Source organism: Dasypus novemcinctus, chromosome 24, assembly GCF_030445035.2.
Source record: "Dasypus novemcinctus isolate mDasNov1 chromosome 24, mDasNov1.1.hap2, whole genome shotgun sequence".
Classification (NCBI taxonomy): domain Eukaryota; kingdom Metazoa; phylum Chordata; class Mammalia; order Cingulata; family Dasypodidae; genus Dasypus; species Dasypus novemcinctus.
In genome coordinates, this window is record NC_080696.1 from 12,217,402 (window position 1) to 12,231,075 (window position 13,674).

General features: G+C 33.8%; 1 protein-coding gene across 4 annotated transcripts in view; it reads right to left on the bottom strand.

The window, feature by feature from the left end:
- The window catches only part of ESF1 (ESF1 nucleolar pre-rRNA processing protein homolog), a 64,377-nt gene that overhangs the window by 41,774 nt on the left and 8,929 nt on the right, over positions 1-13,674 (bottom strand). For all 4 annotated transcript variants that reach the window (XM_004475277.5, XM_012518303.4, XM_012518305.4 and 1 more), the window contains 5 exons: positions 13,544-13,644; positions 12,155-12,307; positions 9,889-10,003; positions 8,808-8,955; positions 2,567-2,725 (listed from right to left, as the gene is read on the bottom strand). In XM_004475277.5, the coding sequence (XP_004475334.2) occupies positions 2,567-2,725; positions 8,808-8,955; positions 9,889-10,003; positions 12,155-12,307; positions 13,544-13,644 (676 nt within the window). The remainder of the gene's footprint in view (positions 1-2,566; positions 2,726-8,807; positions 8,956-9,888; positions 10,004-12,154; positions 12,308-13,543; positions 13,645-13,674) is intronic.

The window sequence follows — 13,674 nt, forward strand, 5'->3', positions numbered from 1 at the left end:
TTTGAGGTTTTCGACACTGGCAGTTTTCACTGCTTGTCAGAGAACCAAAGGTTGATCTACAGCATATGTAAAGTTGCTGTATGAGAGAGGAAGTCACATAAGTACTAAGTGAGCGTGACTGCTGGCATCAGCTTCTCCTCGTGCCTGACAGCTCTCTACTAGTCTTTTGCGTGCACAGAAACATTTTTTAAAGTGAAAAAGAAAATTGTTAAAAAGTATTTTTAAAATCAAAATGCCTTACAAAAGCAAGCCAATTTCTTGGCTGGTGATAAAAGTGAAGAGATCTAAGAAAGGACCGGTATTTGTGGGTTTTGGACCTGGCCTAAGGACACATTTCTTCTCAATGCCATAGATCTACCGTGGTAAAAGGTAAGAAATAAATCATTCAACAACAGAGAAGTGGTAAAACAAACAACAATCAACCTAATCATTTAAGTAGTGATAAAAAAGGTAAGTGACAATTAGGTGATTGAAAGGAATATATAAATCAACACCGTCAACAATGATTATAACTATGTCATAACTTATTCAAAGGAAAATACTGAAAGGGAATACTTCAAAATAACAGTGGTTCAATTAGAGTAGTGGGATTATAAACGATAATTTTTCATTTTTACATTTTCAAAACATTGTACTTGACAAATAAAGAAGTCAAGATAAAAATACTGCTAAACAGAAGAGGGAACCACTCCCAACTCATTTCATAAGTTCAGAATTACCCCGATAAAATAAACAAGGACACTGCAAGAAACTACAAGTCCAGACTAATAATTTTCATTAACACAGGTGCAAAAATCCTTAACAAAGTTATTAGCAAATTGAATCCAAGAATATATAAAAAGGATAATATGCCACAATTAAGTAGGTTTTATCTCAGGAAAAAAACATATTACTTAAATCTTCCAGTTACAGACACAAGCATAAATTTCACTTTTTGGTATTTATCCTACTCTGTTAATAAAGACAAAGGCTACATCTGGTCCACTAGATATAGGAACCTATATCATATATCTGTACCATACAATAACACATATATTATTATAAAACTTTTCAATTTTAAATTTGTTTTCTCAAATAGATAACTGAACACCTCAATGTAAACTATAATATATTTGGCTCAAAAGACAGCATTCAACTTAACTTAAATCATACAATCTGGAGCCTCAAGTAAGAATTTCTTCACTAACATCCCTGAATGGTATGGTTATCTACCTTTATTTTGGATACTTACTGAGAAAGGAAACTCAAACTTTTAAAGCACTCTCCTATTCTTTTTGTTGAACAATGCTAATATCTTAGAGAATTCCTTTTTATGCTACATTTAAATCAACTTTCCTTTAGCTTTAATCTACTGGCAATAGCTCTTAGATAGTAAGACAGATAGTCTTTTACATATCAATCCTGTAAATATTTGAAAATAACTATTAGATCACTTTTTAATCTTTTCCTCTCTAGGTTAAATTGAGTTCTCCCAGTCACTGGTTACATGATATGCTCCTAAATTTCATTTTTTCTTACTACCACTTCCTGCAAAAGCCCAACATTTAAAACGAATGGGTTACAACATACACCACATTCCTGGAGGAATATGCAGAACACACACACACACACACGTTAAGTTTACTTAATAATCACCACAAATCAAAAACATGATAGTTTTTTCCCCAAATAAAAACAGCCTATGCAAATAAAAGTTTAATTCCTATTGCAAAAACAGGCCAGTTGTAAAAAACAGAAATAAGCAAATTTAATAATCTTAAGCAATTGTACTCTTGTAAGTTAATATTCTTTCTTCTAGAGACTGATTGGAATAACAAACTGCATCCTTGTCAAAAATTATAACAGGCTTTAAAAATATATACATATATATACATACAGCGGAAATCTGAAAAAACAATTTTTGATTGTAAAAATACATGCTGATTTGTCAAGGACTATTGGAAAAAATGCATACTAGAGAACAATCACTGTTTACCCTAACTCTTAGCTTTAATTTTGACATGGTTCTAATTAGTACTGAACCAGCCTTAAAAAAGGATGTTGAACCCTGCATGGGAAATATAAAAATCACTTACAATGCTGTATTTCTTTGACTATTCATAGTAAAAACTGAGCTGGAGGACTGTGTATTACATATTTCAGATTTGTAAAACTTCACTAATTAGTAACTACCTGGGGGTATGGGAGAAAAGGGCACTTATAAATTACATATTATGAAAAAAAGTCTAAAGAATTTATGGCACACAGTGCTCAGACTCAAGTTTCTATATCCTGAGAACACTGGAATCAAACTTAGGAAAGGTCTACTTCCATAAATGGACAGAAATAATTTGAAGTTAGTAATCAAAGAAAACAATCAAGAATAAGCTGGCAAGAGTCTAAACTACTAGTGAGTTTTAAATGGTTTATGTAAACACCATGTTAACTTCCTGACCAAAGCATTTCTGGAAAGTACAGAGTTTTAAAATTTGTATTTCCAAAGAATAATCTTTTCTTTTTATCTAGAACATACAGTCTCCAAATGAAGAATAAAACAAGTGGACATTTGATTAGCATCTAATCTTACCTGGAACCCACTTAATTTCCATTTCCATACTGTTTTCTTTGCCCTTCTTTTCTTTTTCTTGAATAACTTGCAAGAGTTGCCTATATTTAACAATTTGTTCTTCATCATCCTTCTGACTTTTTGTTGTCTTCCCGCCATCCTCTACATTGCCTCCATCACCTAACCAAAAAAAAAAAAATTCTATTTAGTACACAGAAATAATTCATATCTAAATCTAGCGTTTAGATTTCACAGTTACTCCGAAGATGCTTTCAGACATACTGTTACAGTAAATTACTGAAATCAGACTTAAACAACTCTGTCATCATATAACATCCTGGGACTTCTCTTCCCTTCTCTTCCCTAAAGAGGGATAAAATACCATGCCTACTAAGACAGCAGGGATGGTATTTTATCCCTCTTTATAGCCTCTACCAGTCAGGACAGTGTTTTAAAATGTTATGTTAAATATAAGGAAGCTGAATATTATTAGATGAACCTGGTACATGAATTTAGCTGTTAAGGGTTGAGAAACACAACGGAAGGTGCTTATCATACAAACCTAAGAATCCAGAGTTAATGGGGAGCAAGCATGCTTGCTCTCAGGATCTTGTTAATATATTAAGAATAAAAACAAATTAGGAGTTAATTGAATTAATTTCCCTGTGTGGAAAAATATTCGCTTTTCCATTTCCTAATTTTATAAAAATAATTAGAAACAAAAGAAGAGTAAAAAATTCATGGGCAACAGATACCAACAAAAGCTAATCCATGAAAAGTTTGTTTTCTCTCCAATTTAATTGTAATTCTCTAAGTAAAAAATATCAATTAAGAACTTGGATTATTTTAATGCAAAACATAAAAAACTTATTGAATTGACTCAACATTTCAGTAAAGGAAAATTTAGAAGCAGCATAACGAAGACCCTTTCTTCTGTAAGTTATGTTAACTGGTCACTCAAAGTGTCTGATATTATAAAGCATTTACCTATGATCGATGTCAATGGATTGTCTTTAAATATTATTAATGTAAATTAATATTTTTATAGATTTTTTCTTCCCCTAAATGAGTAAAAAATGGTCCAGGACATTCTTTCCATCCTATCACACTTATACATTTTCACTCAAACAGCTGAAATTCATTTTTTTCCTGTTTGTGCTTTGTACCACAATAATGTTGGATGGAATTCTGTCATGTATCCCATAATTGAACGGATAAAACATCAGGAACAAATTAGCAAAATGGCAATGTATTTCTTTCTATTAAAAACTTACTTCTAAAAACATAATTAGAAGCAAGCTCCTTCCAGGTTGAAATTTTAGTGGTAAGTCTCTTAAGGCCTACTTTAAATTGATTTTTTCCAGTACTAAGAATTTTACTTTCTGAAGCTCTAAAATGTAGGGTAACTCATGTAGAATTTGTTTTTCTCCAATTCAAGGACAATACTTTGTGAAAACCTTAGTACTATAGGAGTGAAAAAACAGTGACAGCAAGAAGACCGTCCATCCTCTCTTACGAACAATACCAGAAAACATCTAGCAACTCTAAGCATTCAAATACACTAACGTATCTACTAAAGGTAATACAGATTAAAATAAGCTTGCAATCAATTAAAATACAAAGAAAAAGTGTATCTTTTAAAAACTTAATTAGTATACTTCAAACAAAAAAGCCATGAATCCTGATAAATTTTAACAAATAAAACGTAATCTCTTTAACATTTCTATGTGAAGTCAGGATTTGAAGACAGCAGAGTCCACATTCTTAATAAGAATGTAAAGACAAATAAATGCTTATTTTTTCACAATGTTAGCTGCCCTAAGGCTAATAATTTCATCTTTAAATCTAGTTGGGATCTCCCAAACAAATCAAAGAAACCTATTTGAAAAATTTGTACCCAATATTCACAAGGGTATATGAAATGTTATCTTTATACTATCCAGAATCTTCAGAAAAGTATTAAATGACTATATAAGCATATGGTTACAAAGGAAATGCAGATAGGAAGTTAATATGTTTTTCTTCACATCGATGGGAAAAGGACATAAAGAGTATCTGAAAAAGAACCTGGCTGTCTGTGTATGCTGAGAAGCAAAACAGCCACTCAATTCTTTACATGCCCAAAATTTAATAAGCAACAGTCACTGAGGCCTTAAAAAAATTATGCTTTTATGCCCAACATAACTACCATTGCAAATCACACACTTTTTCAAAGACTCTTAAATACTTAAGCAATTATGTGGTTTTATAAGTATGAGATGTCTGTACAAAGAAACTAGAAAGATTAAACATGATTTTCCATTCCATGTGTGGAACATTGTTCAAGTGGAGTCTTTCATGAAAAACTTAGAAAAACTAAGCAATATCTTCATTAACCCAGAAGAAATACTGATAGGCCAATTATATGGTCTAAGAAAGCCAAGGTTTAATAATGAGCTTATGGTAATATTAAAGAAGCATTTTAGGATGTACTTAATTTGCCACTTAGGTTACAAAATAATAAACAAAAGTCAAAAGATAGCTATGAAAAAACTGAAGCTATAAATTCAAGTAAGGATATTCATTCTTGCCAATTTAAAATACCTGTATCTATGCTTAACATTATGGTTATTTATTGGCTGTCAGTACTAAACCTCTGTTAAGGGCTGAAAGGCATGTTTAGGAACCAACCCCTGCTTCTGTGGGTGTGAACCCATTTGTAAACAGGGCCTTTGAAGATGGTATTAGTTAAGGTGTGCCCAAACTGAATGAGGGCTGGCGGTCTTAATCCACCTTCCTAAGCTGAAGTTCTTACAAACTTAGGAACTTGGACATAGAAAGAGAAGCCATGGGGAACAGCCAAAAGCTGAAAGTCAATGGAACATGAAAGAGAAAGAAGATGAGAAAGATGCTGTCATGTACACTGCCATGTAACAGAAAATCCATGGACCAAGGATCACCAGCAGCCAGTTCCAGAAGGCCAGTCTTTGAAGAGAAAGCATCACCTTGCTGACACCTCCATTTTGGCTCAAAACAGTGAGCCAAAAAATTCCCACTGCTTAAACCAACTCAATGTATGGTTTTGTTTTAGCAGCCAGGAAACTAAAACAACTTCATAGTCCTAATTTTGCACAACTGGGATTTTTTCTATTAGAGAAGAATGAGGATATTAGGCAGATACTATTAGTCAAAAGCTGACATTAAGTTACAATCAAGCATCCAAATTTCCAGAGACAGACTCAGCATAGAGAAAAAGGTAAGCTTTCATGGCTTTATCCCTAAAAAACGAGTTATTCTAAGCAAACAAAATGTAAAAATCTAAAATACACTACTAGTCATTTCAATCATGGAAATTTTTTAAAAATAAAGATATCTGAAAATTTGTTTCCATAAATGGCAGACTAGATCATTCAAGCCAGTCCTTTCAATGAGGGTATACAGCTAGAGAAAGTATTTTTAAAATCTCTTTAAAAGCTTCAAAAAGATTTTTTAAAAAAGTTTCAAAGAATGGAGAAATTAGAGAGGAAGTACCAAGTCAAAATCAATGAGAAAGGAGAAGTAGAGAGATCATTCCAGAATTTGAGACTTCTTTTGCCCTGAGAGCATTACCTCATTCACACAAATAACAGCTGTGAAACTCAACTACAGTTTTTGACAGCCTTGCAGGGCAAAAAAAAAGGACAGAAGGTAAAGGCCTACAGTATTCCCACACTACGCAGGGACCCAAGAGAGTCATACTTTCAGGGGAAGGGTCAACCAGAAGTAAACCAGACTTCAAGCTGATGTGCTTCACCTACAGAATACAGGGAACCTCAAGCTTTAAAGTTGGACTAAAGCGGTTCCAGACAGATCAAGGTAAATGAAAAGCTCTTTCTGATGAAAGCTATCCTCATCTCAGACATCAAATTATTCCAACAAATAACTTTCAATTACCACAACCAGCATACAAAGTCGACCAGGCACACAAGTAAATAAGACAGAACTATCTTGTAGAAATGGTAAAAACCAACCTATAAAGAACTGACTTATTGACATTTTCAGGCACAGATTATAAAAATCATGCTATCTATAGATTAAGTATTTCTATAGAAATAATGGAAAGTCTTGCAACTACCTGCAATAAGTAGAAAACTATAAAATATGATATCATTGATTTGGAAAAATAACCACACAGGACTTCTAGAAATGAAAAATATAACAACAAAAATTAAGAATTCAGTGAATAGATCTAGTAGCAGATTTAACACTGCTGAAAAGAGAATTAGTGAACTGGAAGACAGGTCAGGAGAATAAACCCAGAATGCGCCAAAGAGAGATAACAGATTAAAAAACATAGGAGAGTGGGGAGCGGGTATAGCTCAGTGGTTGAGTGACTGCTTTCCATATACGAGGTCCCAGGTTCAATCCTCAGTACCTCCTAAAAAAAAAAAAAAAGAGTAGTGACATGAAAGATACAGTGAAAAAAGCTAACATATATTTAATTGCTATCCCAGGAGAAGAGAAAGGCAATATCTAAATAGATAATGGCTGAGAATATTCTAAAAGTGATGAAAGATACAACTCCACAAATTCAAGCCTCAAGCATAATAAGTAAAAAGAAACCTTACATACATTACAGTGAAGCTGAAAAAAGACAAAGAAAAAAAGAAAAAACTTTAAAAGCTGCCAAAGAGAAAAAAGACCTTCAAAAGACTGAAAAAAGTTAGACTGACAGCTGACTTCTCAAAAACAATGAAGCATGACAGCTGATTTCTCAAAAACTATGAAACAGAAGTCTGTAGAATATCACCATCAATGTTCTGAAGTGATGAGGAGACTGACAATCTAAAATTCATTACCAGTGAAAATATCCTTCACAAATGCAGGGAAAACAGGAAATCTTTAGACAAACTAAAACTCAAGAGAGTTTAAGATCAGAATATATGTACTACAAAAAATTCTCAAGGATGTAACTAAGGCAGAAAGAAAATTATCCCAGACAGGAGGTGTAAGATTTAAAAAGAGGGAAACGGACTTTGGCCCAGTGGTTAGGGCGTCCGTCTACCACACGGGAGGTCCGCGGTTCAAACCCCGGGCCTCCTTGATCCGTGTGGAGCTGGCCATGCACAGTGCTGATGCGCGCAAGGAGTGCTGCGCCACGCAAGGGTGTCCCCCGCGTGGGGGAGCCCCACGCGCAAGGAGTGCACCCGTGAGGAAAGCCACCCAGCGTGAAAAGAAAGTGCAGCCTGCCCAGGAATGGCGCCGCCCACACTTTCCATGCCGCTGACGACAACAGAAGCGGACAAAGAAACAAGACGCAGCAAATAGACACCGAGAACAGACAACCAGGGGAGGGGGGGAAATTAAATAAATAAATAAATCTTTAAAAAAAAAAAAGATTTAAAAAGAAAGAGAGAGCCAGTGCAGAATAGGGGAGTGGATGCAGCTCAAGTGATTGAGTGCCTGCTTCCCACATGGAAGGTAACGGATTTGGTTCCCAGTGCCTCCTAAAAAACAAAACAACCCTTCTCCCCCCCCCTGCCCCCCCCAAAATATCAAAAACAACAAGCAAAACAAATGAAAAAACCTCAGGGGAGCTGATATAACTCAGTGGTTGAGCACTGGCTTCCCACATACAAGGTCCCGGGTTTGATCCCCGACCCATGGGTACCTCAAAAAAAAGGGGGAGGGGGCAGAATAAAATAGAAATATCAACACCTTGTGGGATTTTTAAAAATAGTTAGAATTATAATAACAATAGCATGTAAATTGTTCTGAAATTCGTTGCATTATCCAGGAGGGTAAAAATATTAATTTCTATTAGACTTTAATAAGTTAAGAATGCAAGTCATACCTTCTAGGATAATAAATAAAGGAACAAAAGTGAAAAGTCTATTTTCCAAGTAGAGAGGTACAATGGAATGTAAAAAATATTCAATCAATCCAGAAGAAGTTCATATCTGTACATATTTTCAAAGAAAGGGGTATAGAGTATTTTAGCAGTTTGTTAAGAAATTGTTCTAACTATATAAATAAGGGCAAATATAAAAAATTAGGGTTTAGATCAGGATTTTAAGGAAAATATTTTTGGTTAGAGATTCAGCTATGAAAATACTTTTTAATAAAAATTTCAGTCACTGTCTACAGGTGCATATAATACTGTGCATTTGAATATGCTCTGCAAACACTAAGAATTGGCTTGGTTCTCCCTTTAAGCGAAGGCCCCAACTGCATTTCAGTTAACAAGTCTGACTTTGGCATCTAAATGCCTACAAATGAAGAGCATCAAAAGATTATCTAGTACCTTGTAGCTCCTCTTCTATCTCCTCTTCATCTTCACTAGAGGAAGCTAAGTAGGCTTGAAAATCCATGTCCAAAAGCTCTTCCTTTTTAAACTTTCTGTTGAGTGTTGTAATTCTTTCATGATCAGTCTCATCCCAAGTGATTTCCACCTTTCACCGATGAATGTGGAAAAAAAAAAATCAAACATGGATGGAAATGTTAAAAATGCCAACTTGCTAAAGAAGGTATATTGTTAGCTTGGATATTTAAACAACAAGTTTGAAAAATTAAGACATACTAAAGCAAATATATGAATGACATGCTTACCAACTGGTGTCCTATTTATGGAAAAAGTAACACTTCTGTTAACCTTTACCTTCCTCTTCCTAATTCTCTGCTACTTGCAAGGTACTTCATTATTGGAAATAAAAAGTAATCAGTGTATGCATTAATTATGCGTAAAAAATAAGAAAATGTACTGTTGAAAAAAATTAACATTATTATGAATCAGTGAAAAAAGTTTTCACCTGAAGTTCTGTTTATTTCAGGAGATCTACAAACTGTGGGAAATCTGATATAAAGAAATGCTTTTAGCACAATCTCAGGGAAGTTCATTTTCCAAAAAGGATTAAGAGCCATTAATAGAAACGACATCTACTGGTTTGAAGTACAGTAAACCCCCAAGATTCACACAAATTCATCTAAAACATGACCTGTCTCGGGATTGCCTCCTGTTCTCTACGCAGCCCTCACTCTCAGGTGGGGCCTCTGCTAGAGGTTTTGTCTTTATCACAGGATATTAATGACTAATATATTTCTTATAAAAGGACCTCATTGGACAAGAGTGTGTGGGCAAGATAAAATAGGAAAAAGAAACACTAGCAGGTAATAGACTCAGGATAACAGGCTTAACAAAAATCTGAAAATGGGTTTAAACATGTAGCAGGTAAAAATGCAAATATACTTCTGTCTCATTTTTATTTGCGCTTATACATTAAAATTTTGAATACTTTGTTTCTAAAGATGCTGTCAGTAAATAATATACAATGTCTCTAGTTTAACTAATAGAGACAAGCTATACATTTTTAAAGGTTAAGAAATACCGTAGATGTTCCCATTGCAGCAGATGTGAAATATTTTGGTTTATATGCTGTTAAATCCACTTCTGAGGCTACATCCTTGGGCTCATCATCAAAAGTAGTATCATCTGGTATAAACCTAAGAAGAAAAGAAAAAATGAATGTATTTAAACATATGCTGCAGTGATAAACAACCAGAGTTTGGATTCGCTTCTAATTAGCTGTAGTTTATACATACGTGCCATATAAAAGTTTCTGTGGAACACACATGTGGAATAAAGAGGCAAACAATGTCAGAAATAATCCTGGCACCAAATTTCTGAAATTCATGGAGCCATAAATCAGTAATTTCACTAAATTTGAGAGAACTCTTGTATAGTAAGGAACTGTGGATCAGGAGTCAGTGATATGAGTTAGGTGCAAGGACACATGAGCCTTTTTTGTTTCAGAGGCCCAGATTCCCGATAGCACAGCCATTAGCTTGTTAAAAATATTGCAAGATCAAATAGAATTATTAATAAGACAAGCTCCTGTATAGAATGCATCACATACCCACGGACAGCATTGAAAATAAGGATAATTTTAAGATTGATTCCTCAAGACAAAAAAATCTTATTATCTTACAATTTTTATTGCACATATAGCTAGTTGTTAAACACATATTAGCTACTGCCAATTGTTTGACAATTCTTAAGGTAGAGAATGGGAATGGGAAAATAAAAGGAAATAAGAGAAAATAAATTAATTACATAATAAATAAATGAAAATTAAAGTTAAATAACTCATTGTTATTATTCTTAGGTTTTATAATTTACACAGACTATTTTGTTTACATACAAAAAAATCAAATGCTGTATATTGTAGTAAAATTATATTTGGGTGGAAATGGATAACTAGGGCCCATTAGGTCTACATAATACCCTCCTCCAGCTAACCTTTTACACAGACTTGGTATGAAAGAAAAGAAAACACCCGAGATCAATAATCTCAAATGTTACTGATTTGCAGTTTTGTACTTTTGAACACATGATAAAAGGCTTCCTCAGACATTACATTTTCTGATGTAATGTATAACAAAATACAACAGGGAATACAAATTTTTTCCATGGTCATTGACCTTATTTTCTAGGTACCACCACGTTTTCAACCACAGCCTATTCTAACAGTGTGTGGCAATGTCCCAAAAAGGAAACAGAATAGAATAAAACAATCCTGAAAAGAACAAGTTAACATGAATTTAAGATGCCCAAAGAGACTGACATGCTAACAAATGTTTGGTAACTACTATTTGAACATTCAAAACATGTACTTCCTATTGAAATGGTTAACAGAAAAGAGAAGGAAATACCTTGTCTGATGAGATCACGGCCTTCTTGCTGTATACACAAACATGTTAAAATCTTGCCCCAAATTGACATTAAAAATTGTTCTATTTTTTTTTAAGTCTGTATGTCTTTGAAACATGAAAGCCACACTAAAAGATGAAATAAGGCATCTTTTTCAGAAGTACTTCACTTTGAGAACAAAAAGCCTCTAACAAACCTGAGATCCAAAGAAGTGAATTCTATTGAAAGTGTCACAGTGGAATGGTTTACTAGGTTCAAAGACGAGACTAATAATAAAACGGTACAGTAGTTCAGCTTCCTGTTTCCTTAGAACTGGCATTCACAACCATCTGAGGTTTTCAGCTCTGCTTCAGTGAAGCCTGAGCACGTGGTGAAAATAATGCCCTAGTCTGAATGCAAGCAGCACTATTCACTGAAGCAGTATTCACAGTAGCACTCTCCAACATAATGTTGTGTGATGATGTTGATGCTGTACATTTGCTCTGTCCCTCATTTGACCACTGCGTTCTTGAATTGTCTGAATTTTAAAATTTTAATTAAATAAAATGAAAACAGGGGTAAGTAGCTCATGGCTACTGTATTGGACAGTACAGATCTAGAAAAACCAGTATGTTAGCAAACTTCTCTGTCCCTACTTAAACATTTTTTAAAGTTATTTCATTTGGTTCCTAGTTCTAAAAAAGCTGAAAAGAAGTATCACTGCATATAGCCCCTCATTCCCCAAACACAGCTGATACATTTAAAAGGACATAAATGTATACAATTCTTTCACCTTTTCCCATTCTAGTTTTCTTTGCTATGAGTGAAGTTCTATAGGACACAATTCATCCAAAAGCAAAAACATCAGAATATGAAAAAAATGGGAGCATGACCAATTCCAATATTGTGCTCTAATAATCATGTGGTGCTACATTATTAAAAGGGTAAAACACATATTGGATTACCTTAGATCTATGAAAGAACAACTACTTTCGAATTCCAGGCCATCACAATCCTCATAAATTTTACTGGCTGTTTCAGGAGAATCACAATCTACTACTGCATAATAGTACTTCAGTCGTTTGAATTGATAATCTCTCAATTTTTCTCTGGAGGCCCTAAAGGGGAGAGAAACATTAAGCATACATATACAAGAATAGGAACAAACTATTGCCCCTTAGAAAAGTAAATGTAATTGTTTCAAGAAAAATCGATGGTAAGTTGGCCTTAATTCCAAGGCATCTTTTCTTCATGACTTTGCTCATAAGAACACCAAATATTTCTCTCAAATTATTATTCTGACAAGGTACAGACCTTAGATATTTTGATTGGAATGTGGCATCTAGAAAAGAAGAATGTGAGAATTACATTTTTTCCCCATATCTGTAACTACTCTTCCATCACGGTGTGGTGTGTTGATGGACAGGTGGTGAATGTGAAGCCTGCAAATATGCATGATAGTTTTCACATTCTGTAATAAAAATATATTTTAAAAAATAATAATAGGTTGGGGGAAAATTACACCGAATATAAGATACAGACTCCAGTTAGTAGTAAGATTTTGATATTTTTTCATTTTGAGAATTACATTTATTCCTTAGAACAGTTGCTGTGTTTTTTGTTTCTTTGCTTTTTTGTTTTTGCTACCATATAGTGCCTTCTCAAATAAAGCCGCTAGACAGAATCACTGTATTATAAAATATGCTAAGAAAGCATAAGATCAAATTACAACAAAATTTCTGATCATGCAAAATGTTTGCCCCCAGATTCATGTTTTGTCAAGTCGAAATAGGTTTAAATTGAACTTCATTTAACTGCAACACATTCTTTGAAGGTCTTCGTCTGCCTTCTTCTACCACCAATCCATTTAATTATTAAGTATACATAGAGCTCCACCTAGTGTTTAAAAAAATCCCTTAAAATGATTTCTATACTGCACTGTGATGATGAAATTATCACTTTTATTTTTCTATTTAATCCTAAAATAGGAACTATTATATAATTTGAAGGTAAGCAAAGTTTCTATGCCACTTTTATTGAAATCAACATCCCAGAAAAAAGGGAAAACTGACTAATTCAAAGTAAGAAAGCTGAAGTAACAATAAATCATTTAATTATGAAATGTTTTCTAAAAATCACAATAATTATTTTCATGAAATATATAAAGATAAATATATACACAAAATGTTGATGCTATAACGTGTCACTTTAGATAGACTTTAATCTACTTAAGCAACCTGTTTTAACCATGAATGGCAGCAGTGCAAGGTTTAGCCCTGACTATTAAATTGACCAGAATTCTGAATTAGTGACATGAATTTATAAGGTTTAGTTTTATCTTAATGACTTAATACCAGTCCTTTTCAGGGGCATCTTCAGGAATGCTTAATAATTCTACTGGTCCTTGAACTTGTTCTTCCTTCATCCTCTCCTTTCCAAACTCTGAAGGATATATCTAAACACAAAAAACAAGAACCATGTAATT